The sequence below is a fragment of the Nelumbo nucifera genome, chromosome 4 (genome assembly GCF_055504915.1).
Source record: "Nelumbo nucifera cultivar China Antique chromosome 4, China Antique-T2T, whole genome shotgun sequence".
NCBI lineage: Eukaryota > Viridiplantae > Streptophyta > Magnoliopsida > Proteales > Nelumbonaceae > Nelumbo > Nelumbo nucifera.
The window spans coordinates 14,372,251-14,399,181 of NC_142652.1; the positions used below are offsets into that span (position 1 = coordinate 14,372,251).

Genomic DNA, 26,931 nt, shown 5'->3' on the forward strand with positions numbered 1-26,931 from the left:
AGAGATACCCTACTTTACCCCTTCCCCCAATAGCCATCATGGCTGATTGGGCCCATTCCAAATAGTTTGATCCATCAAATCTTACGGTTGTAATCTGAAAACCTGTCTCAGAAACACCACCATAACTGCTGTTCCCAAAACTGCCTTCTGCCTGATTCTTAAACTCCATTTCGGTCAAGAACCAGTAGTCTCAAAATTAAGGTATTACAGTCAAAAACAGCACTTGGACTATCAACCACAATCACAAAATTAGTATGGAACCAATCTGTATTCACGATAGATGTGCATGAAACAGGTATAAGTCTGATCTGAAACCAATTAGCAAACACAACAGCAACAGTCCGTATAGTTTTCACCCCTTAGAAGAGTTCGAAGCCCCCCCCAAAAAAAATCTGAAAACAGCTTGGAGAATAATCTGAAATGCTGAGGCAGAATTAGGGTTTTAATCAGTCCTTAAAAGCAAATTCTCAGCTGCACATTCCAGACAGTACCGTACGGATAAGACTTGTAGTAGGGTTAATATGAAACCCTAAAACTGATCAATGTTGAGGAGAGAACTTAAGAAAAGTTTCACAGGTAGATCACAAGGTTCAGCCTAGTATTAGGGTTTTCCGCAGGGTTAAGACAAAACCCTAGAGAATAGAAGGAAGAAAACCCTAGAGTGGTTCGGCCGCCCTTTCTAGATAGGTCCAACCTATCTTCTCTGATAGTACTTCTCCCAGAAAATAAAAAACTTACAAGAGAATGCTGTTCGCTGCCTTCCAAGGTTACCCGAACCTTAGCCTTCTCTGATTTTTCCTGATCAGCAACACTCTGCAACCGTGGCAAATCTTCAAACTGCTGCTTAACCCTCTGGCGATCTCCAAGAATCAGTCAACGAACTCTACTTTCTCAGCTTCCAGCCTTAGATGGTTCTCATGTGGTCGGCTGGACTAGACTCACATGAGAAACCCTAGCTCTGATACCAAGTAGACGTTCAGGACTGCTATCAGTCTTGAACCCTAATGGATTTCAGGTTCGAAAATAGAAGGAAAAAGTATAGAGAAGAGAGGAGAAAGAGAGAAGAGAGAGCAGTAGAACACAAGAGTTGAAAGGAGGAACAGAAGCTTAATGTTCTGCTGCTGCCACTTTATTTAGTATTTATAGGTTATGCTCAATACATGGAAAGGACAGATCTGCCCTTAGTATTTACATAACAAATAGAACAAAATAAGACTGAAATAAATAACAACTGAAATAACTAACTGACCACCAGCTAACCCTAGAAAGACTAGAACACCTTCTACCCTACGAGCATAGTGGGACCGTAGCTGTGGGGCCCACATCAGTGTTCTCTACAGACTCCACAATTTCCGAACTAGTAGCAGCAGAAGCTTGTAGGGCTGAGCCGATGTCTACATCAAAATAGTAGAGGCCTCCATACTCATGACCACTCCCAGTCGTTCTCCTCGTCAATCCACAATGAGTAGGGAAAAAAGTTATACTGTAGTTCAAATTTTTTGTAAGCTTTGAAACAGACAAAAGATTTGAGGTAAGACCAGGAACATGTAGGACTGATTTAAGAGAGAGGTCCTTGCTTAGGTCAACCACCCCCTTTCCAGAGATGGTGGAGAAAGACCCATCAACCACTCTCATCTTATCCTGGCCAAACAACAAATGATATGAAGAGAATAAGGAGGACATATGTGTCATATGGTCAGTTGCTCCGGAATCAATCACCCAAGAAGTGGAATCAATGGAGCTAGTTACACTAAAGCCAGAAACTGTACCTGATAAGGAAAGAGAGGTGGAAGCAAAAGAATTGTTTTTTAGACAGGCTAATGCCTGGCTGAGAACCTCTACCTCACTAGCCGTGAAGCCCAAAGTACCAGTTCCAGAGGAGTCAGCAACCTGCCCTATGGAGGAAGAAGACACTGTTGGAGTACTTTGTGAGTTGTCACCACTGTTGTTGTTGGTGGCCAGATTCCCACTTGCTGTATGACCCTTATGTTGTCTCTTGTTCTTTCTCAATGCAGTTGGCTTCAGATGAGGATACAAAACCCAACATTTTTCTTTTGTATGTTTCTCACCACCACAGTGGGTGCACTTGAGGGACTTCTTGTCTGGATATCTGTTTCCCTTAGTGGAGACTAGGGCTGAATGTTCTCCAGATAGTTCAGTTGACTGTGTCTGAGAGTCAACTTGCATCTCCTTTCTCCTGACTTCTTCCTTTCTCACCAGGTAATAGACATGGTGTAGCTCCGGCAATTCATCTCTCCCTAGAATTTGTGACCTTATACCCTCATACACTAGGTCTAGGCCAGCCAGAAACTTGAAGGCTCTGCTCTCTTCAATTTGCTTATCATGTCTCTCCTTGTCCCTGGCATTTTCCCAATCCAATATCAAGTGATGATCAAGCTCTTCCCAAAGGCCTTCCAGATTTGCAAAGTATGTTGCAACCGTCATATCTCCTTGCCTTAGAGCTACAATGTCTTGGTTCAATCTGTAGATTCTAGCATTGTTCTTCTTCTGGCCGTAGGTCTTAGATACCTTTTCCCAAATCTTAGCAGCTGTAGGGAAAGGATGAACAGTTCTGGCAACCGGAGGAGTCATGGAGGACAGCAACCAAGACATGACTGTGGCATTTTCCTTGTGCCACACGGCATGCTCACGACTGCCGACTTCAGGTTCCTTCTTGTCCCCATCTAAATAGCCTGTGAGATCACAGGAAGTAATGAAAAGTCTTGCTGAGACGGACCACTCTCTGAAGTTATACTCATCCAGTAGCATACTTGTAATCTGCAAACTGTGCAGATTAGGGTTTTCTAGGTTTGAGGACCTTGGGGCAGGTTTATTATCTCTAGAGGAAACTTCTCCAGATAGCGAGGACATCCTGACTTCAGTCCTAGAGTAGATGGCTCTGTTTAGAGCTGGCCGAAGTGTTCACAGTGCTGGACAATCAGGTGCTGGTAGCTCGCTAGGTAGACTTCACTTGGGCTGAAGCAGTTTGGGTACAGCAGCAAGTGAGAGGTTCTGGGCTGATAACCGACCTGAAATTAGGGCTCTTTACCACTGTGCTGTGCAAGTCTTGCTGGAGCTTCGAAGCTGCAACTGTAGAAGAAGCTCTCCCCCTTTCGGCTAGTGCTAGGACTGCTGAAATCAGTCCTCAATTAGGTCTGTCCTATACAGACCTCTCTTAGTAGCCAAATAGCTACTATTTGCTGGAAATAACCTAGTAGGACATCTGCTTCTGGGTCTTACTTCCCTTGAGCCCTACAACCAAGGGAAACCCTAGGTTTGAACTTGCTTTGTTCTCTTACAACCCTAGGTTTTCACTGCAGCAACCCAGAAAAAGAAGAAAGAAGATGAAAAGACAGCAAGAGAAGAGAGAGTGCGCCGGCTGAAACCAGGGAGAAGCTAATGCTCTGATACCATGTGAGCTTAGGAGTTGTATTTGAAGTAGAAGAGAAGAGAATAAGACTTCTGAAATGCTGTGAATGTCGAACTGAATAGCTCAGTCGACAATACTGTTAATTATATTAGAATGTAGTACAATGATACAAGGAATTACTGGAACACCCCTGATTAGTGATGGGACACCTAGACAACTTAAAAACATTAAACAGGCTTAGGCCCATTAACACAGGCCCAGTACAGGATAACTTAAACTTAAGTATAGGCTAATAAGAACTCTTATCAGCCGAACACTCATATATAGAGAGACTTCAATCCAACATGAAGGATGATCAAATCAACAGTGCCACTAGAGAGGAGAGAGGGACGATTGGAGAGCTGTTGACGTACTTCCACCACCATCAAGATAATACAATCCACCAGCTTCATGCCCTCCACCAATCTTCATCCCCGTCTTGAGATCCTGAAAAACACACGAAGACAGGTAAAAGGTAATGGAGCAATTAAGAGACTTGGTCAACTTACTAACAGACATAAGATTAAAAGGAAATTTAGGGACATACAAAACTGAGGATAGGGATACAGGGTCCAGGTCAACATTACAGTTGAAAAACAGCCCACTTGATGTATGGAACTGTTTGAGGTTAGATGCAAACCAGAAAATAAACAAACAAGAGAGGAAGAGAAGAGAGAGCTGGCGGCAATGAGTGTTAGAGAGTAAGAGGTTCGAACATAACCCCTCTCTAACACTCTAAACATCTTATTAATAAGTTAATCTTTGACAAATTACAAAGAGGCCCTTGAGTGGGCAGGAAAATACAAAAAACAGAACATTACAGAGTATGGGCCCAGAATAAGGCCCACAACAGAGAGAAACATAACATAACATGAAATGACAGTCTATGGGCCATTCGGCCCATCTTCTCTACACTCCCCCTCAAGTTGAGCATAGATGTTAATCATGCCCAGCTTGCCAGTGTCATGTTGAAGCCTTGCCTTGGAAATGCCCTTGGTGAGGAAATCTGCCAATTGTCCTTCAGAAGTAATGAATGGAAGACACACTTCACCGGAGGAGACTCTTTCACGAATAAAGTGTCTATCAACCTCAATATGTTTGGTTCTATCATGTTGTACCGAGTTGTGAGCAATGTTGATGGCAACCTGATTATCACAGTACAACATCATGGGTTTGTCATGATCAATCCCAAGTTCTTCCATTAAGGACCTTAGCCACAACAATTCGGAGACTCCATGTGCCATGGCTCTATATTCTGCTTCTGCGGAGGATCGAGCCACAACTGTTTGTTTCTTACTCCAAGAGACAACATTACCAGCCACCAGACTGCAATACCCTGAAGTAGATCTTCTATCATCAATATTTCCAGCCCAATCAGCATCAGTATAGGCTTCAAGTTTCAGATGACCATGTTTGGCAAATAGAATTCCTTTTCCTGGAGAGCCTTTCAGATAGCACAACATCCGTTCTGCTGCTGCCATATGGGTATCTCTAGAAGCATGCATGAACTGGCTAATGCAACTGACAGCATACGCAATATCTGGCCTAGTCATGCACAGGTACAAAAGCTTCCCAAGAAGTCTATGAAAGACCCCTTTGTCTTCCAACAAAGTTCCATCCGAAGCTGAAAGTTTGTGACTCATATCAATAGGAGTTGCAGCTAGTCTTGCACCCAATTTTCCAGTTTCAGACAACAAATCAAGGACATATTTCCTCTGGGAAATAAGAATCCCATCCCTGGATCTGGCAACTTATATGCCAAGGAAGTATCTCAACTCCCCCAGATCCTTAATCTCAAATTCTGTACGGAGGAAAGACTTAAGGGCCAGAATGCCTGAGGCATCATCACCAGTCACTATAATGTCATCAACATACACAATGAGATACACTGCTAGAGATCCACTTTTCTTCACAAAAAGAGTATGATCTGACTGTGTCTGAACATAGCCGAATTTAACAAGTGCAGCTCTAAATCTCTCAAACCAGGCTCTAGGAGATTGTTTGAGGCCATAAAGAGATTTCTTCAGTTTACATACCTTTCCTTGCATATCTTTCCCATACATTCCTGGAGGAAGACACATGTAGACCTCCTCCTGTAAGTCACCATTCAGAAATACATTCTTTACATCTAACTGATAGAGAGGCCACTCAAAGTGAGCTGCCAGAGATAAAAGAACCCTCACAGATGTCATCTTAGCAACAGGGACAAAAGTCTCCAGATAGTCAATCCCATATGTCTGTGTGTAGCCTTTTGCAACAAGTCTGGCCTTGTACCTCTCAATAGCCCCATCTGCCCTGTATTTAATGGTAAAAACCCACTTGCATCCAACTGGATCCTTCCCTTCAAGCAAATCCACCACCTCCCAAGTACCATTTTCATGTAGAGCATCCATTTCAGTCTGCATGGCATCTCTCCATTCTGGAATCCCAAGAGCTTCTGACACAGACCTAGGAATGGGGTTAGAAGCAACTGAAGAGAGGTAGGCACAATATGAGGGGGAAAGTAGGTCATAAGAAAGGTGTTTGGAAATGAAGTGTGCAGTACACTTCCGCTTTCCTTTCCTAACAGCAATGGGGACATCAAGATCTGGGAAGGATGATTCCAAGGGAGCTAAAGCAGTACCTGTTATCTCATCTGTGATTGGGAGTGTATGAGCCTCATTTGTTGTAAGGGAAACCACTTGCTCATTCCTGGATCTCTGCCTTTGATACACTTTGGGATTATGGGTAGGATGAGGAGGTAAAGAAATAGGAGCACTAGGACAAGAGGAATGAAGTGGCTGATCCTCCTTTGATTCATTTGGTGAGGATACAGATTTGTCAAGAGACTCAACTGGGACAGGAAGGGGAAGAGCAAAAACTTGTGACAGACTCTCCCCCTGTTGACAATGTCCTTCCTAAGAGGAACCATAAAAAGGAGTAACCAAGGAAGATGCATTTGTGGGCTTTTGGTTCAAACTTGTGTCTCTGCACACTTGGAATGTAAACATAACAGGTACAGCCAAACACACGAAGAGGAATTGAGAAGAGATCCTTGTTTGGATGAAGAAGACTGAAGGGGGATTTAAACCCTAAAACCCTGGATGGCATACGGTTTATGGATAGGTAGCAGTAAGTACAGCATCATCCCAAAATCTTGTGGGAACATGTGAGGCAAATAAAAGGCTCCTTGCAACTTCAACAATATGTCTATTTTTCCTCTCAACAATTCCATTTTGTTTAGGGGTTCTAACACAGGAGCTTTGGTGAATAACCCCCATGTCAGAGAGATACAAGGATAAACTCTTCTCAAAATACTCTTTTGCATTGTCAGATCTGAAAACCTTAATTCTGGTATCAAATTGAGTTAAAACAAACTCATGAAATTGCCTCACAAGTCTCGGGACTTCATCTCGGGATTTCATTAAGTATATCCAAGTGAATCTAGAAAAGTCATCAATAAACAGGATAAAGTATCTGTAACCCCCCAAAGAGGATAAGTGGTAAGGCCCCCACACATCAGAGTGTACAATATGAAAAAGAAAAGAAGATCTTTTATTGCTCACAGGGTAATTTTTTCTACAATGCTTTGACAACTGACATGACTCACAATTGAGACTGGACACATTGACTCCCTTAAACAGTTTGGGAAACAAATGACTTAAAGCAGAAAAAGGTAAATGACCCAACCGACAATGACTCAACATAATTTGACTGTCAAACTCTGAAGAAGTAGAACCAAAAGCAACATTCTTGGGATGATCAAAGCATTGGCCAGGGGTGTCGAGCAAGTATATTCCTTTCGCTTCATGGCCACTCCCAATCACCTTCCGAGACTTCAGGTCCTGAAACACACAGTGAGAAGGGAAAAATGTTACACAACAATTCAATGACTTGGTCAAGCTACTTACAGATAACAAGTTGGTATTTAACTTAGGTACATGAAGAGTGGAAGATAAGAGTAAAGAGTCTGTAGGCTTGACAGTTCCCTTGCCAGAAATAGGGGCAAGAGAACCATCAGCTAAGGTGATTTTGTCATGACTAGGAAGCAAATCATATGACACAAATAAAGTGGAAAGATTGGTCATGTGATCAGAAGCACCTGAGTCAATGATCCAAGGGGTCTTGTGATTACCTGAGGTGGATGCATGGTTAGCAGAAGCCCTTATACCTGAGTGAGAAAATGCGGTGGTGGCTGGACTTTCAGAAGGGTTGGATGATGAAGTTACACCTTCAAGCTGGCTGATCATCTTTCCAAACTTCTCATATTCAGCTTTCATGGCTGCCAATTGTGCACTGGCAGACTCAACCTCTGTATCTGTACTTGTGGCTGCATGTGCACTTCCTGTCTTTCTACTATCATTCTTCTTCTGGAATCGGATAGGGACAAGACTGGGATGCAATTTCCAGCACTTGTCCTTGGTGTGTTTCGGCTTCTTGCAATATTCACACACCACCTCCTTCTTTCCTGTGCCACTGGGAGCTCCTGTAACCCCTTTGGGTTTAATTCCCATATTTGCAAAATGATCATTGGTACTGACTCCTTGAACCTGCACTTGCCTCCTACTTTCTTCACTGCTGACCAAAGCATATGCTTGAGACAATGAAACATCTTCCTTGGACAAGATGTTTTGCTTTGTAATGTCATATTCAGAATTCAGCCCTGTCAAGAACTCAAAGACCCTATTCCTTTCAACCAATTTCCTGTATGTTTCAGCATCCTTAGGAGTATCCCATGTCACAGCCTCTATCAAATCAATCTCTTGCCATATAGATTTTAGGGCTGAGAAGTATGCTGCAAGTGACTTCTCCCCCTGTCTTAGATTCTTCACATCACTTCTCAGTTTGTAAGCTCTGGCAACATTCAACTTCTGGGAGTAAGTTTTTGCAACACTATCTCAGATTTCTTTAGCCGAGTTCATCCACAGATAATGCTAACTAATCTATGGCTGCATTGAGTTCACAAGCCACCCAATCACTGTGTAGTTTTCTTGCACCCATCTCTCATAAGATGGATCATCCTCTGGAGGAGCTTTCTTGCTCCCAGAAATAAAACCCCATTTTCCTTTGCTACAAATATGGATTTTCATTGATTGTGACCAAGCCAAGTAGTTGGTCCCATCAAGCTTAACTGTAGTTACAGCCAGCATAGAATCGGTTGGGGTTCCCAAAATCTGTCCATATTCAGCAGCATTCTTGTTTTCAAGGCTTGAGAAATCCATCATGTAAAGGCTCCAATTAGGATTTTCAATAGGTTTCCCAAGGTACTGGGGTCTTGATGAGTTTAGTTTGAGCTGAATAGGCAACAACAACTAGCTCACAGAATCAGTTCAATCTTGATAACTGTGACAGTCCAGTTCGGTGGTAGTTCTTTCTTTACTGTTTCAGCCTTGAAAGGACACCCAGCAAACCTCCAAACACAAGGTATTTTAGGTTCCCAACAGCCGTTATCCCAAAGAGAAGAAAGAAGGCCACAGTCCTTAAGAGACCTTTTGTCGAACACTCAGTGTGCAGTAGTTAACAGCCTACTGTTAACTAGAAGAAACCACTTCAAAGTGTTCAGTATAGGTCCGAGAAGAGGCTGGGATGAAGATGAGACTAGTACCACTTAGTTTTAGATCAGTTTCAGCAGCTTGGCAGTCCAATAATCAGCTAAATAGCACTTCCAAAACAACCCAGAAATTCCTGAGTAGAATCAGTCCAGCAACAGTGGGCCGAATGGAGGTGGGCTTTGAATGCTTTAACAGTTCTCCCAAACAACAAAAAATAACCCAGCAAAGGACTGAGAAAAGACTTACAGCAAGAGAGTCTCTGGTTTGAACTATAAACCAGGCCGAACACTTGTTCTTTGAGATAACTTCGAAATTCTTTTTCTCTGATTTCAAATCAGGCCAAACAACTTGCTCTCTGATTCTTCCTGGTCACCGAACCCTTCTCCAAGTGTATAGAAACTTGGGCACCCTCCAATGACCTCCAAGAACTAGGCGGATGACTGTAAACTTTCAGCCCTAGAACCTCCTCATGTAGTTGGCTGAACTAGAACCACATGAGGGACACGCCAAGCAATGGCCCGCTCTGATACCAAGTTGAAAAACAGCCCAATTGATGTATTGAACTGTTTGAGGTTAGATGCAAACCAGAAAATAAACAAACAAGAGAGGAAGAGAAGAGAGAGCTGGCGGCAATGAGTATTAGAGAGTAAGAGGTTCGAACATAACCCCTCTCTAACACTCTAAACATCTTATTAATAAGTTAATCTTTGACAAATTACAGAGAGGCCCTTGAGTGGGCAAGAAAATACAAAAAACAGAACATTACAGAGTATGGGCCCAGAATAAGGCCCCCAACAGAGAGAAACATAACATAACATGAAATGACAGTCTATGGGCCATTCGGCCCATCTTCTCTACAATTACCAACACCACAAATGGAGGATGTGGAACCATTAGCAAGGGTAACAGATTGTGATGTTGAGCAATGAGAGAGGGCAGAAAACACACTTGGAGTTCCAGTCATGTGATCGGAGGTTCCAGAATCAATAATCCAGGGATGGGGTTGTTGTGGACGCGTTCGTTGGGAAGCAGTACCGCCGCCGGCAGCAACAGTGATGAGGTGTCCGGCAGCAGCAGTGATGAAGTGTCCACATGGGATTATCTAGCCAGTCGCAACTTATCTTATCTTTTGCAGTTTATCTTATTTGTTTCTTACTTTATCTATTCCAATAAGGACTAGTAGAAGAGTAGTAGGAGTTTGATTTATCTTAGGGAGCCTTATCCTTCTCAAGTTAGGAGTCTTATCTGTAAGCAGTCGAATTCAACAAGGAGTCTTCCTACAAGGAGGACTCTTACCTCTTGTAATCTCCTATTTAAGGAGCTGCAATTAAAGAATAAAACATCCAAAAATTTCAGTCAAGGAGAAGAGTAAGGGAGAGTTAGGGTGATCTCTTGGACAAATCACCCCTTAGGTCGCCATGATAGGGTCTGCACGAAAAGGGAGGGGCAAGGGGAAACTAGAGGTTCTCCCCATGGACCGACCCATGACGAGATCCTACGCCTGGGCCCATAACATTTTGGTATCAGAGCCAAACGTCATGGGCGATCTGGAGCAGCTGTCATCTAGGGTCCACGAATTGGAGCACCGGCTCGTGGAAAACCACGCGGAGGTATGTGAAGTCAAGGACGATGTCCGGGAGCTACGACGCTTGCTAGAGTCGTATTTCTCTAACAGGGAGAAGAGCCCTGAAGGACAGCAACCACCAACAGCTGCCGACCAGATTTGGCGGAATCATCCGGCGAACGACAGATCGTCACCCCGACAGCCGCAGTTGTTCCCAAGTACAGTAGGGTGGAGTTCCCTTCGTACAACGGCAGCGAAGATCCACTGGGATGGCTATACCGTTGTGAACAATTCTTTCACAATCAGCGTACCGAAGAAAGAGATACGGTCAGTCTGGCCGCGTTCCATCTAATGGAGGAAGCACAACTCTGGTTCTACTGAGTGGAGCAGGAGGAACCCGGGCTCAGCTGGGACCAATTCAAGTCCTATTGCCTCCTCAGATTCGGGCCCCCATTGACGAGCAACCCGCTTGGAGAATTAATCAACCTCAAGCAAACAGGCACTGTGGCTGAATACCAGCGCCAATTTCAGACCCTCCTTGCCAAGGAAGCCTCGGTACGACTAGATCAGCAGGTGGACATGTTCACCGCCGGATTAGCTGAACCCCTGAGGGTAGATGTGGAGATGAAACATCCTCCCAACCTGGTCACCGCCATGAACCTAGCTCCCGCTTTCGAACGTAAACTACAGATCAGCCGAGGGCCCTTCAGCATGGGTTGACCGACGACATTATGGACACCCCCGAAGTCAACCGGGGTGGCCCCTTCTTCGGCAACCAGTAGGGAACAAAAGCTTCATAGAGGTATCATTCCCAGATCGGCACCTAGCACAGGAAGCAGCATGACGGCACCCCCCATCAAACGTTTATCCAGAGCCGAGATGGCAGATCGCCGGGCAAGAGGGCAATGCTTCAACTGCGATGAGCTATATTCAGCGGGGCACAGATGCAAGAGGCTATTCTGCCTTCTGGTAGACGAACTGGAGGAAGACGAGGACGAACCCGTAGCATTAGAACCCAAGATCTCCCTCCATGCCATCACCGGGATAAAGACCTCTCAAACTATGCAACTACGGGCACAGGTGGCAGGGAAACCAGTACGTATCCTCGTAGATTCGGGAAGTACGCACAATTTTGTAAGTGAGCAAGCTGCCCTTCAGCTGAAACTACCAGTGGAAAGCAGACCACAACTACAGGTAGCCATTGCAAATGGAGAGGGTTCACAGCCCTGGAATCTGTAAGAACATCCAAATACAGGTCGAATCCGAACCCTTCGATGCTGATTTATTTGTGCTACCCTTGGACGAATATGATATAGTACTTGGAATTAAATGGTTGATTACCCTAGGTCCTATCCTGTGGGATTTCAGCGCCCTAATCATGTCATTCCACCTGAATGGAAAACAAGTTACTTGGCAAGGAACCAAAGTAAAGGCAAAAAAACCGCAGGTGCATACACTCCAAGGCGAAACTATGCACACAACAGATATGGAAAGACTCCTCACCGACTTCTCAGATATATTCCAAGAACCCAAGGAACTTCCACCCGCCCGATCGTGTGACCATCGGATCCCTCTGATAACGGGTTCAGAGACGGTCGTCGTCCGGCCATATCGCTACCCACATCTACAGAAGGACAAGATAGAGAAGCAGTGTACGGACATGATGAAACAGGGGATCATCCGCCCTAGCCGCTCCCCTTTCTCCTCGCCGGTTTTATTGGTGCCAAAGCAAGACGGTACTTGGAGGTTTTGTGTGGATTACGGAGAGCTCAATAACAGAACCGTCAAGGACAAATTCCCTATTCCCGTGGTGGACGAGCTGCTGGATGAGCTCCATGAAACCCAGTACTTCTCGAAGCTTGACCTCAGATGGGGATATTTTCAGGTCCGGATGGCCCCCGAGGATGTGGAGAAAACAGCTTTCCGAACGCATCATGGTCACTTTGAACTTCTAGTTATGTCGTTCGGTCTCACCAACGCCTCATCCACATTCCAGTCGCTGATGAACGAGGTATTTCGGCCCTACCTTCACAGATTCGTCTTAGTGTTCTTTGACGACATCCTCGTCTACAGTAAATCATGGGTTGAACACGTACATCATGTGCGGACTGCTTTTGAACTTCTGCGCCAACACAAGCTCTTCCTGAAGCGGCCCAAATGTTCTTTTGGGGAGCGCCAGGTTCTTTATCTGGGACATATAATCAGTGGGCACGGTGTCACAGTGGATGGCTCCAAAATTCAAGCAATTCAGGAATGGCCCAAACCTCAATCTGCCAAGGCTCTCCGCGGGTTCCTAGGGCTGACCGAGTACTACCGCAAGTTTGTACAAAATTATGGATTATTGGATGCCGCATTAACCAATATGCTACAGAAGAACGCATTCCAATGGTATGACGCAGCTGACGCCGCCTTTGCGAACTTAAGGGATGCCCTCTCCACACTCGTGCTGCAGTTACCGAATTTTGACCTAGAATTTACAATCGAATGCGATGCATCCGGTGTAGGTATTGGAGCAGTATTGCAACAACAAGGACACCCAATTGCCTTCTTTAGCCGCAAACTGGCTGACCGACATCTAAAGCTACCCGCCTATGAGCGCGAGTTGATTGGGCTAGCTAAGGCAGTGCAACACTAGAGGCCATACTTGTGGGGAAGGTCCTTCGTCGTCAAGACTGATCACTACAGCCTCAAGTATCTGCTGGAACAGCGGCTTACCACTCCGCCTCAACAACATTGGGCTAGCAAACTGCTCGGGTTTGATTTCTGGGTAGACTACAAGGCGGGGTCCTTAAACCGGGCCGCAGATGCCCTATCTAGACGTGATGAAGATGCTATGCTCCTTTGTGCAATTTCACGGCCCCGCGTCACCCTGTTAGAAGGCATTAGAAGCACGCTGCCCCAATCACCAGAGTGGAGGGACCTTGCTCAGAAAATACAGTCCAGAATGACCAACTCGAATTGGTCCATTCACGACGGGCTGGTGCTATACAAAGGACGGATATACCTCCCAGCCGACTGTTCATTGATTCCCTTCGTCATCTCCAGTATACATAACTCCACGCATGAAGGCATTCAGAAGACATTGCACCGCGTCCAAGCCGATTTCCATTGGCCTGGCATGAAGATTTCGGTTTGGGACTTCATCCAGAATTGCTCCACGTGCCAACAACAAAAATGGGAAAACCTGCACCCGGCAGGCCTTCTCCAACCCCTTTCACTCCCAACTCAAATCTGGGTTGATATCTCTATGGACTTCATTGAGGGCCTACCCAAGTTTGGCGGGAAATCTGTCTTATTCGTGATGGTGGATCGCTTTTCCAAGTATGCCCATTTCATCCCCCTGTCCCACCCATATAGTGCGGTTTCAGTTGCCCACGTTTTCTTTACGCATATTTTCCGTCTGCATGGGCTACCAAAATCCATCATCAGTGACAGGGACCGGTTTTTACTAGCACCTTCTGGATGGAGTTGTTTCGGTTGCAGGGTACCACCCTAGCTTTTTCCTCCGCCTACCACCCTTAGACAAACGGTCAAACAGAGGTGGTCAACTGTACGAAAGAGATGTATCTCCATTGTTTTGTGGGAGACCAACCACGTCGGTGGGTTGATTGGCTTCCCTGGGCCGAATACCATTACAACACAGCCTATCATTCTTCTCTTGGCATGACACCATTCCGGGTCGTCTATGGTCGAGACTCTCCTCGCCTATTGTCCTACGAGCCCAGTTCGACGCGGTTGGATGAGATTGATCGTTCCCTACAAGAACGCGATGCCCTCCTGGCCGAAGTCTCTCTCCGCTTACAGCAAGCGCAATCACGCATGAAGAATGCCTATGATCAGCACCATCGGGAATTAACTCTCGAACCAGGATAGTTCGTGTGGTTGAAGCTCCAGCCCTATCGACAACACTCCCTAAGACGTAGGGCTCCCCCTAAATTAGCTCCCAAATTTTATGGACCTTCCAAGGTTTTACGGCGGATCGGAAAAGTTGCTTATCAGCTAGAACTGCCAGAACACAACAAACTCCATGATACTTTCCACATATCTTTGCTTAAGCCATTTACGGGTACTCCCCCTGATCACGTACCCCCCTACCACCCTTAAAGGACGGCATACCCATTCTCCAGCCTCGTGCTCTTGTTCGATCCCGAGTCAATCAGGGTGTTCTCGAAGTCCTGGTGGAATGGGACAACCTACCATCGGCTGAGGCCACCTGGATCCCTGGATTGATCTCCATGATGCATATCCAGATCTCGAGCTTGAGGACAAGCTCGTTGCCCAGGAGGGGTGTAATGTTGTGGACGCGTTCGTTGGGAAGCAGTACCGCCACCGACAGCAATAGTGATGAGGTGTCCGACAGCAGCAGTGATGAAGTGACCACGTGGGATTATCTAGCCAGTCGCAACTTATCTTATCTTTTACAGTTTATCTTATCTGTTTCTTACTTTATCTATTCCAATAAGGACTAGTAAAAGAGTAGTAGGAGTTTGATTTATCTTAGGGATCCTTATCTTTCTCAAGTTAGGAGTCTTATCTGTAAGCAGTCGAATTCAACAAGGAGTCTTCCTATAAGGAGGACTCTTACCTCTTGTAATCTCATATTTAAGGAGCTGCGATTAAAGAATAAAACATCCAAAAATTTCAGTCAAGGAGAAGAGTAAGGGAGAGTTAGGGTGATCTCTTGGACAAATCACCCCTTAGGTCGCCACGATAGGGTCTGCACGAAAAGGGAGGGGTAAGGGGAAACTAGAGGTTCTCCCCGTGGACCGACCCGTGATGAGATCCTACGCCCGGGCCCATAACAGGGGTGTGGATGCCTGACAAGCCATACCTGAGTGTGCGAGAGTGGCCGTGTTCTGCTGAGATGTGGCCTATACTAACCTCTCATACTCATCACGAGGAATACTCATCATCTCCTTCTCAGCAACATCTCTGGATGTAGGAGGTACCTGATCGACTAAATGGCTCTCCTGTTTGAAGCTATTGTCACTGGTCATGGCATGATTGGCCCAAGTTGAAGGTGGACCATGCAAGTCATAGCAATAATTGATGGTATGTCCATCCATACCATAGTGTGTACACCTCCTTGGACCTGAACTATGTCCTCTACCACGGGCTCCCCCTGAATCTCAACCTCCAGTATGACCACCACCACGGTTATATGTAGGTCCACTACCACCACTCCGGCCATATGCCGGTCCACTACTACCACTATGGCCAGACTGAGCTCCTCGAGCTCCACCTCTAACACCATAGCCTCTGGATACCGCTAGGGCTGATCTATCGAAAATATTAGGGTTCTCGGTAGATCAAATGGAAATCCTCCTGAGTTGAGCAAACACCTCTTCTAAGGAAGGGAGAGCTGACCCTCCTAGTATTTGAGCCTGCACTGGTTCATATTCAGATTTCAGCCCCACCAAAAACTGAGTCACATCAAGTTGTTCTCTCTGTTGTTGCTGAATTTTGACATCAGAAGTGAGGGGTGATAAACATTCAATTCATTACGATTGTTTCTCATACTAGCATAGTACTCCTCAAGACTCTGATTACCCTGTTGTAGATTAAAGTATTCCTGGTACAAGTGATATACTCTGGTTGTGTTGTTCTCACCCGAATACAGCTTCTTAGCATGGTCCCACACTTCTTTGGCAGTATCAAGGAACACGAAATTTACACTAATCTTGGGTTCCATACTATTCCATAACCATGTGATGATCTGTGCATCTGCATGCTCCCAATCATCATACTCAAGAGAATCGATGGAAGGCTTTTCATCCCTTATGTGCTTCACCTTCTTCTTTGCCTTAAGAAAGACTTCTACAGATTTGGCCCAAGGTACATAATTTTCTCCATTCAGCTTAATGGAGGTCATTTGAACATTCAGGTAGTCAGTAGGGACCATCACACTAGTCTTGCTATCACTGTTGCCTCCCACTGCTGCATTTTGATATTGCTGAATTCGGTAAACTGCACACTAGATCACACTACACCTTGATTTCAGCACTTACTACTGCTGCAAATTGCACTCTTTACACCACAAACCCAACTCCACGACTGCCTGAAACTTCCCAACACTGTTTGAGGAACACCCCCCCCTTCGAATCACACTGAAGGGTGCACAAACCCTAGCACACTACAATCTGAAATCCCACCATACAGTCTGAAATAGATTTCTCATTTGATTCACACAAAAAAAAATGCATAAAACCTCTTAACTGATCACCGAAAATCAGACCACACAAGACACCCACTGCACCACACGAATCAGCCCTCTTCTCTTCATCGATTAGGGGAGGGCTTCTTAGAAACTGCAGCAACCGACCACAAACACCACAACTGGAGGCATAGAAACCTCCAAGGAAGAGGGTGATCACTCCTTTTCAGCCCTGTCCCTTATCTCTAGCTGATGGCGATGAAAATAAGAGAAAACCCTAGGCTAGGTGCGCAGATAACAGAATTCTGGGCAGATCCGATTTGCTCAGTTTAGCTTTGATACCATGTTAGTGTTTGGTCTGCCTATTAGACTGATAAGAGTCAAGGAAGAGAGAGAGAAGAGAGAAGGAGAGAAAGAGAGAAAGGAGAAGAGCAGAGGAGAAACAAGGAGAAAAGATTCTGGTTCGAATGAGAGAAAAAGTTCACTCTCCCATTTGGCCAGATGTATTTTATATTACTAAAATAATGTGGAAAAGTCACATATGCCCCTACTTAAGTTAGGGACATTAAATCTAACATAAACTTACACATCAGCACCTAAACACAAGCACAAAGACAAAATTACCCCTACGTACTCGACACTAACAGCATGTTTTTTTTTTTCTAGTAGGATCCTGAATTGTGTTTATGGGTAGCTTTGTTGACAGTTTGGGTTCAGGGGTATTTTCATCATTTTATAATTCAGATTCTAGTCAGGGGCAGTTGGATACTCATTTATTGGGTTTTGGTCTCTTGGGTCTTTTGTAACAAAAGTTATCTTTTAGGGGTTTGTTTGAAGTTAGCTTTGTTCTTAAGGAGTTGTTTGTGAAAGGGAAGCATTCTAGGGGCTCATTTGTAAATATTTTAATTGGCTTCTCCAGCAAGCCATTGGGTCTTATAAAAGAGAATGAGGCTGTTTCTATAGAGGTCTTTTTTTTATTCTTTCTCTCTTGTTTGAGTTGTAGCTCAGCCCCAACTAGGGTTTTCAAGTGTTGGGAGCTTGGGTTTTGAAGAGTCAACCCATTTTGGCACCTTCCAATCCCTTTATCGTTGTTTATCCGTGTAGGAGGCCAGCTTGTGCCATTGATACTATAGGAGAACTGTTCCAATAGGAGTTATACTTCAAGTTTAAGCCTGAAATCCCTAAAATCCAACTTGTTTTTTTTTTTTTTTGTTTCCAGATTGGTACTTCTTGTGCTTATTGTTATACACTTGAAGTGCTGCATGTAATTTGTTTTTCTGCCTGCATCAAGTGGTATCAGAGCAAGCTCTTTCCTTGGGTTGCTTTAAAGTTCATCTCCTTGTTGTGTTTTGCTATATTATTATGGCTGCAAGGGGTGGAACATAGTAGGGTGATAGAAAACCACAACATGTCACTGTAGAGGTTTTCCAAGAGGCTATAAGAGGGATGCAAGAACAGATTGATGGTGATTTGGAACCAGAAAAGTTTCTACATTGGTTGGACAACATTGGAAATTATTTTGATTGGAAGTAAATGAATGAAGAAAGAAAAGTGAAGCTTATAACAACAAAGATGCGTGGGACAGCCTTGGAGTGGTGGAAAAGTTATCAAAGGGACAAAGAAAGGAAGGGGAAAAGAATGGTTAGTTCTTGGGGAAGAACGAAAGAAAAGCTGAAACCATTGGCAACCTCAAACCATGATATATCTACTAACATTTTGTTGTTCAATTTCTGTCATATTACTCCGAAGAGTTAATCTATTAAACTCTTTTGCGTACTCCTTTACACCCTTTTCCCATTGCCTTAAATTCAGCACCTTTTGGTAAAGCTGAAATCACAATTCTTACCACTAGATTATGAGCAAACTCTTTGCCAAAAGGTGTTGAATTTAAGGCAATAGGAAAAGGGTGTAAAGGAGTACACAAAAGAGTTTAATACATTAACTCTTTGGAGTAATATGACAGAAACTGAACAGAAAAAAGTTAGTAGATATATCAATGGTTTGAGGTTTCCAATACAAGATCAAGTCAGCCTACATTGCTCGTATAAGGTAAAGGATGCATATCAGCTAGCTCTAAAGGTTGAAGCTCAATTGAGTTGGAGCTCAGGATGGTAACTAAGTGTTGTCCAAGGTACATCTTCATCAATAGGTCGAAGTGTTGGGGCTGGTAAGGGTCGTGTAATCAACCAAATGCGGCCTACAGTCCAAGGGACCTCAAATGCAACAAAGATCACTCAAAGGCATCCTACTATTAGATGTTTCAGGTGTATGGAGTTGGGACATCGTTCGAATGAATATCCTAAGAGAAGGATTGAAGGGAAAACACATCTGGTTGATAAAGTCATTGATAAACAGAAAAATGATATAGGCCATGTTGAGGATGGACAAGTGGCTGAAACCACTGAAGCTAATGTTTTAGAGGAAGAAAAATTGGATGGGGTCATTGAGGGTGAAGCTCTAGTGATACAACACTCCATGGGTTGCACTTCAAGAACCACTACCAAGGGACTGGTTGAGAAAGAATATCTTCAGAACACGTTGTACAGCTGGTGGGAAGTTGTGTAACTTGATTATTGATAGTAAGAGTAATGAGAATCTAGTTTCTCAGGAGATGGTGGATAAGTTGCAACTCAAGACTGTTCAACACCCAAACCATATCATATTTTGTGGTTCAACAAACGAAATGAGGTAAGAGTTTCTTCTAAATGCTTAGTTAATTTCTCTATGGGCAGAGTTCTTAAAGTACCCCTATGGTTTAGGAAATTAACTAACTCTACCCTTACTGTTTACATATTGTCTTAAAGTACCCCAAGTTTTCTAACAATTGACGTCGCCGTTAAGCACTAATGAAAAAAAGCAAAATGTTGAATTTACCCTCCACTATTCTTTAAAATTTCAAAATAAAACCCAACTGATGAAAATTTTTAGGAAAATGAAGCGGATTGCAGCTCCGACGATCATCATCATCACTGTCATTGTCATCATGTGTAAACAATAAAGAAGCTCCGTTGAACAAACAGGATCTAAACAATAAAGATCATTGTTCTTTAAATTTTCAAAACAAAACCTAAGTTACCAATGATTGCGTTTCATCGCATAGTTTTCAAGGCACCAAGGCGAGGTTAGGTGATTGGGGGGTGCCTAGTCGCCTAGTCGCCTAGGCAATGAAATTTTTATGTTAAAAGCATAGATCCTAGGGTAGTTCCCTAGGTACCATAACCGTATTTCTTTAATAATTATTCATGATTTTCATAAGAAAAGTATAAATTTCATATTAAAGTATAGAAAATCAACATATTCATGAGAAGAAAAGGAAGAAGGAAAATAAAATTCAAAAAATATAGGGGCTGAACCCTTATTTTTTTTATAGGAAAAGAAAAAAGTAAAAAGTATTGGTAGTAGTAGTAGAAGAAGAGGAAGAAGAAGAAGAAGAAATAGAAGAAGAATATATGGAAGAGGAAAATATGCTAATTAGATAAATTATTGGTTCAGGTTTTTAAGTCTTTGAGGGTTCAATACAGCATTTAGCAATGTTTGTGTTGATTAAACCCTAATAAATAAGAAAATAATAAAAGAAATTAGTATATAAACACACAAAATGATTATTTTAGTTTTATAATGTCTATTTTATAATTATAATCTCAAAAAAGAATGAATAAAAAAGTATTTTATGGTAGGAAGTAGAAAACTGTTAGGCGATTAGGTGAGGCGAGCCTCAAAGGGTGCCTTGTCGCCTAGGCGTCGCCTTGACAACTATGTTCCATCGGTGAATGTGCATCTACAAAGAAACTTCCTTGCTTTTCATCTGTTGCTGGATTGCTCCTATCGTTGTTAGTTGCTTTGGCTTCATAGCCAGGCAGAAAAACTTGTCTGCTTGATTTACGAAGAACGCATTTTCTGGTATCACTTCAAAACCAGCTCCTTGGAAGTGGAATATGAACTTGGGAAAACCAGAAATTTTTTTTGGAAATGCGTAATAGAGATCCAAAGTGTATGGACTTTGATAAATTCTCTTTAGTTTCAGTTGAGCAAAGTAATCCACCAATACATTCTTCACACTTTTGTATGGCTTCTGATCAATGTAAGTGAAGGCGGAGCCCGAGTCGATGACACAGCCATCGGTGCCATCAGGTTTCGACGCAAACATTCCTGGCGGGAAGTTCATGCAGCGGGTCCCTACAGTGATATCTATCAGATTCAATGCAAACAGTTTCAGGTTTTGGCTGTACTGCACAAATGGGGTTGTCTGGACGTTTCCTCCTTTGATGACTATGTCATTGCCAAACCTTAGAAAGCTGGAAATCTTCATGGAGAGAGCAGATTCTACTAAACAGTAAGAGAAGTGTTGGCTAATCTGGTCACCCAACTGGGTTACTAAAGAAAGAGTGCCTCTATTCATTCCCAATATCCCATCAATCCCACCGCTAAACTGGAAGTTGCGGTTCAGATTGCTACAGCCAAAGACATTCTTGGCCTCAAGGGACTGATTATTAGATGGAAAAGTGAAGGTTTTAGAAGAAAACCTTTGGTTTCAGAATCCATTCTCTTAGAGGCCACCTGACGTCTTATGGTGGAAGTGAGCCCGAACATTGCGGAAGCAATCGAGGTCAGACTGAGACATCCGACAGATCTGTGAGCTTTGAGGAGAAGAACCCAAGTTAGCTGTTTGGCATTCTTCCTTGTTTGTGTTTTCCAAAGAGAAGAACAGAACAGATAAGAAAGTAATAGAAAGGGTATTACTGTCATTTTCTCAAAATATAAAAGTCATGTGGTGTGGCATGTCAGCGGATTGTGACGGAATCCTAACAGCAGGGAAGGAATTAGTCAATTGTTAGAGAACTTAAGGGTACTTTAAGACAATATGTAAACAGTAAGGGTAGACTTAGTCAATTTCCTAAACCACAGGGGTACTTTAAGAAATTTTCCCTTTCTCTATTGGTAATACATTTGAAGAATCGGTATGGTGTAATGTTGTCCCAATGGATGGATGTCATTTTCTTTTGGGACGCCCATGTCTGCAATCTTCCTCCAATCCATAATCGGATTTTTTGCTTCAATCACTTCCAATGGGTTTTGCTTAAATGTGCATTTAGTAATGGATTACTATTAGTGTTTTCCATGGCTAGGAAATCCTGGTTGGGGAGTCTCTCCCTCCATCGCTGATAAGTTTCCTCCAGAAAAACCCTTATCTACTTATGCAGCTTCCACCATCTCCTTAATCTCAGGATTCCTTCGATAAAGCCAGTCAAAATCTCAGTCACTCCTCGCCATCCTTGACTATTTTTCCCTGCAGGGAAACAAACCATTTGTTTCTTTCCTTTGTCTAAGAACTCTGAAAGAGATATGAATAAACCTTTAGCATTCCGTTTACTTTCCACCACATATTTCTGCCTGATTTTGTGTTATTTTCCTTCCAGCATATCTGTTTTCCTTTTGTTTCTGCTTCATGCAAAAAATCCTTCAACCATTCTATTATCTCTAAGCCTTCCACCAGAACTGTTGCCTTCTTCACCTCCCTTATCTTCAAGCTGTAGCACCCTTTGATTCTTAGTTCTTCGAAGACCTTGCCGCCTCCACAAAACCTTGTGAGCTTTCCATCTTCAACCTCCACCAAGGGGAAGAGAAGTTATAGAGGGATTGGGAAGGGTTCATGGATGCCTTCCTGCAGAACTTTCTTGAAGAAGAGACTCATCAGTTCTCTGAAAACCATCAAGGATAGCCTTTTTTGCAGATTTTACATCTATCTCTACATTCAGATAATCAGATGCTTAGAAGATGGAAGCTGGAGGAAGGGAAGCTTCGGTTTTATTGTCATTTCCTTTGTTATCCATTTGATCTTTTTAAAAGCATCTATATGAGTCCAAGCAGTCTTTTTCTCATCCTTCAGACAACCAACCAGCACTGACCACCCTCCTAACTCCAAAATGTACAGAAAGCAATTCAGCTCTCCTTGAATCCCCAACTCATCCATATAAGCAATTCAGTTTGTATGACCATTTTTAACCCTGTCCTTTCTAGTTTTACCACTCATCCATCTAAGCATTCACATTTCTGCGACAGTCATTTTTAGGAAATGTTTAACTGCCCAACACTGTGTTTCATAGGTTAAGGAAGTTGTTTGACAAACTAGATGCCTTGCTTCAGATTGGATTCTGATTTTTCTAAATTCAAGAACAAGGAGGAAACTTCACTCCATAAAGACTTTTCGCTTGTTCTGGAGTGAAGGCATCTTCATCATTTGTATGGTCTCTTACTTTGAGACACTTTATCAGGATATTCTTTGAATGCTCTTCTTCTCTTATAAATCCTCGTTTTTCTTTTCAAAATAATTTATACTTTACTACCAAAAAATAGAGAAAAATAGTAATCTCATGGTACAATAATAAAACAACTTGCTAGACATTTATATTGGTATAAATCAACTAAGAATTAAAAGTATACAAAAGCAGTCAGTGGTTGATAATGAAACAGCTGGTGTAATTACCGATAAATCCGATCCTCAAGCAACTGAAGCCCCATTTTAAAATTCTGGAGATTACCCTGAGACTGGCATGAGCAGAACTTGAGCCCAAGAAGCATGAGAGTGAAAAAGGTACCAGTAGCTGCAGGATGGTTTGAAAAGTGCCAAGGGAATTTCATAGTTCCTTGTAACATACGACTAAGAAGCAATAGCTGCTCAACATTTTCATGCCGAACAACCTATAAAACCAGAAAAGAAAATATGAAAAGCAAGGAACAGAATAAAATTTTATATAATTTCAAAGATGACATTTTCCTTGAAAATGAAAATTAATAAATTTGTACATGCATGTATTTTTTATGCATAGTTAAAATAAAGGAAAAGAAAGATATAGTTTACAATTTCTGTAGCATTTAGCATGGAAACCAAAGTTATCTATTTTTCACTGTTGTGTGCTTTTTCTCTTTTTTACCATTCAAAATAGTGCAACTAAAAGATTTAAAACTGAAGCATATGAGCATCAAAGGAAAATTTCTTTTTTTCCCTTCTATGTGGGGAGAACCAGGGAGGGGGCTGGAGAGGAGGAGAGATTCGTGAACTATGCAGAAGGTTTGGTAAGAGGTTAGAAACATGAGGAAGGAACTATGCGAAAGGTTTGGGTGGACACACCAAGTGAGGCATATGGTAATCTCAGGATTTTGGAAAGGAGTCTAGTTGGTTGATTTGTGAACTCTGAACCTGATGTGGAAGCTGTTAAGGTTTGGTCTTTGGAGGCTTGGTGCCCAAAAAAGACTTTGTAGGTTAGAAAGCTCAGCAATGGTTTTCTCCCATTTACTTTTGATAGTGTGGAGGAGGCGAATCTTGTACTGGAATGAGAACAAAGTGAACTGCGACCTCCAAAGCTTAGAATAAGAAGGTAGTCTCCTTTGGCTGGTGCTATCAGAAACGTGGGTCTGACAAGCTTGGTGTGGTTTGATTTTTGGCATTCTATTACATGCTTGGAGTTTTCATACATTTAAGGCAGTGAGGGAGGCCTGTGGCAGGTTCATATATGCCGGCAATAGAAAAAATTCTTGGAAGATGTTGAGCACAGCGAGAATCTTAGTGGAAGTTGCAGAGGTTCACAAGGTACCAACTCTATTAACTCTCTGCTTCAGGGGGAAAGCTATGAGTTGAGACTTGTGGTGGAAGGTTCTTACCCTCAAAGTTGGTTGAACCACCTTGAAGTAAGGATAGGGATCCAAGACTGGAAGGAACCCAGATGCAAAGATCTTCATTCTGTTGATTTGGGCAAGAAGGCGAAAAGACATTGAAAGACAGAGGCAGATGCCGAGGGCATTTCTGGAAATTTTAAGGGGTTTGTTTCAAGGAGCTTAAATGATGGTGGAGACTGGCAGAAATCAAAAAGTGGAAAAGTGGGTGGGGTCCAAGTGAAGGCGGTTGAAATGGATCGAAGCTTGGTTAATGTAGAAGAGGGTGGAGACCGAGAGGAATCAGGGGAAGCAGGAAAAGTGGACGATTTAAATTTGGAGGAATCTCAAAAGCTGAACAAGAAGATTAGGCCCTTCAAAGATCCAGGTGGGGCCCATGTCTTGACTGGTAATTGCGTTATTAGAAGGAAGATCAAACGACTTAGTAAGGCAAGTTTGCATTAAAAGGATTTTCTTGGGTCTTAAGAGGCAGGATTTTAAAAGGCCTGGGACGTTGGAAAGGAAAGGGGAAAGGTGCGCTTGAGCAATCTCCGAATGTGATAAAAATGGATTTAAAAGGAGAGGTCAACGAATGGAGGTGGCACATGTGGGGAGTCAGACGTCTTCTGTGGATGGAAGTGAGAGTCCGTGCTTTCAGATTGAAAGAAATAGTGTGGTGGTATGTCTCACGTAGGAAACTAAGTTTGCAGAGGTAGTACTCCAAGAAACCAGGAAAGATTTGATTCATGTGGGGAGTCGATTATCCCCTATGGAGGGAAGTGAGGGTTTGTGCTCTCAGTTTGAAAGAAATACTGTGGAGGTCTCCAACTCTCCATCACATAGGAAATTGAGTTTAATGAGGCAGTACTCCAAGAAACCGGGAAAGACTTGCACCTAGGAGTCCCGCTAGTCACTGATGACATTAATCTTACAGAGAGTGGGGGATCGGAAGAGAGGGTTGAGGCAGTTGGGGAAGGAGATACTGATGTGTAACTGCAGAATCTGAAAACAAGGAAGAGCCGGGAGGGAAAGGGGCGAGAGAAGATGGCAGCAACGATGATGGTTAGGAAGATAACTGTGTTGGAAACTTATGTTGCTTTGAGGAGGTGACAGTAGGAAGGTTGGTGTAGACTTGGGCCGGAGAAGCAAAAGTGAAGAGAGGACTGATCAACAGATTTAAACTAGTCCACAAAAATAGGTGTAAACCTGAAAAATTAGAGAGAAAAAGGAGGAAGAATAGTAAGAGCAGCAGTACAAGAGAAGAAGATGGAGAAAAGAGGAGGAAGAAGAAGAAAGGTTCGAATAATCCTTCCCTTTCTTCTCTAATCCTTTTTACTAAAAATTAATGTTAAAATATTTACAAGTATGCCTTTAAGTGGGCGGCCAGCTAGGCAGTAACATAAAGAGATCAAACAAAAAGAAATAACAGGCCCATTAGCTAATAGGAAAATAGAAAAAATATTACAAGAGAAGATACTAGGACCCACTCGGACCAGTCTCTTTACACTCCCCCTCAAGCTAAGCATAGATGTTAATCATGCCCAGCTTGCTTATATAGTGTGTCATTTTCCCTCTCGGAACTCCCTTGGTCAAGATATCAGCCAATTGTTCGTCTGATGTGATGAATGGCAAACAAACTTCTCCTGAGGAAACTCTTTCCCTTATAAAATGTCTATCAACCTCAATGTGCTTAGTTTTGTCATGTTGAACAGGATTATGTGTAATACTGATAGCTGCTTGGTTGTCACAGTAGAGCATCATTGGCTTCTCATAGTCAACCCCCAATTCTTCTAAAAGGGATCGTAGCCATAGTAATTCTGACACACCATGTGCCATTGCCCTGTATTCTGCTTCAGCTGAGGATCTAGCAACTACAGTCTGTTTCTTACTCCTCCATGACACAATGTTCCCAGCGACCAGAGCACAATAACCTGAGGTGGATCTCCTATCATCAATACATCATGCCCAATCAGTATCAGTGAAAGCTTCCAGCTTCATGTGTCCATGTTTGGCAAATAGAATACATTTCCCTGGAGTACCTTTCAAGTAACACAGAACCCTTTCTGCAGCAACTAAATGAGTATCTCTGGGAGAATGCATAAATTGACTAATAACACTTATTGCATAGGAAATGTCCAGCCGAGTCATGCAAAGATATAACAACTTCCCAAGCAGTCTCTGAAACACCCCCTTATCAGATAAAATGTCACCATCTATAGCAGAAAGCTTATGATTGGGATCAATAGGAGTGGAGATTGGTTTAGCTCCAAGTTTACCAGTCTCAGCAAGGAGGTCAAGGACATATTTAAGCTGAGAAATGAAGATACCATCCATAGACCTAGCAACTTCAATGCCCAAAAAATACCGAAGATCTCCCAAATCCTTGATCTCAATTTCAGATTTAAGAAATCTTTTGAGTTTACTGACCTCTTGAGTGTCATTATCCGTGACCACAATATCATCAACATAAACTATCAAAAAGGTCACCAGAGATCCATTTCTCTTCAAGAACAGGGTATGATCAGATTGAGTTTGTGTGTAACCAAAGGAGACAAGAGCAGCCCTGAACCTCTCAAACCAAGCCCGAGGAGACTGTTTGAGACCATAAATAGATTTCTGCAGT

The 26,931-nt window shown here is 43.0% G+C and overlaps 1 protein-coding gene across 5 annotated transcripts in view; it reads right to left on the minus strand.

Moving 5' to 3' along the window:
- The window catches only part of LOC104608021 (phosphatidylinositol 4-kinase alpha 1-like), a 139,209-nt gene that overhangs the window by 44,525 nt on the left and 67,753 nt on the right, over positions 1-26,931 (minus strand). For all 5 annotated transcript variants that reach the window (XR_016085420.1, XR_737043.3, XM_088902939.1 and 2 more), the window contains exon 14: positions 23,143-23,357. Coding sequence is in view for 3 of the 5 variants with exons in the window: in XM_088902939.1 (XP_088759065.1) it covers positions 23,143-23,357 (215 nt within the window). In the remaining 2 variants the exon portion in view is untranslated. The remainder of the gene's footprint in view (positions 1-23,142; positions 23,358-26,931) is intronic.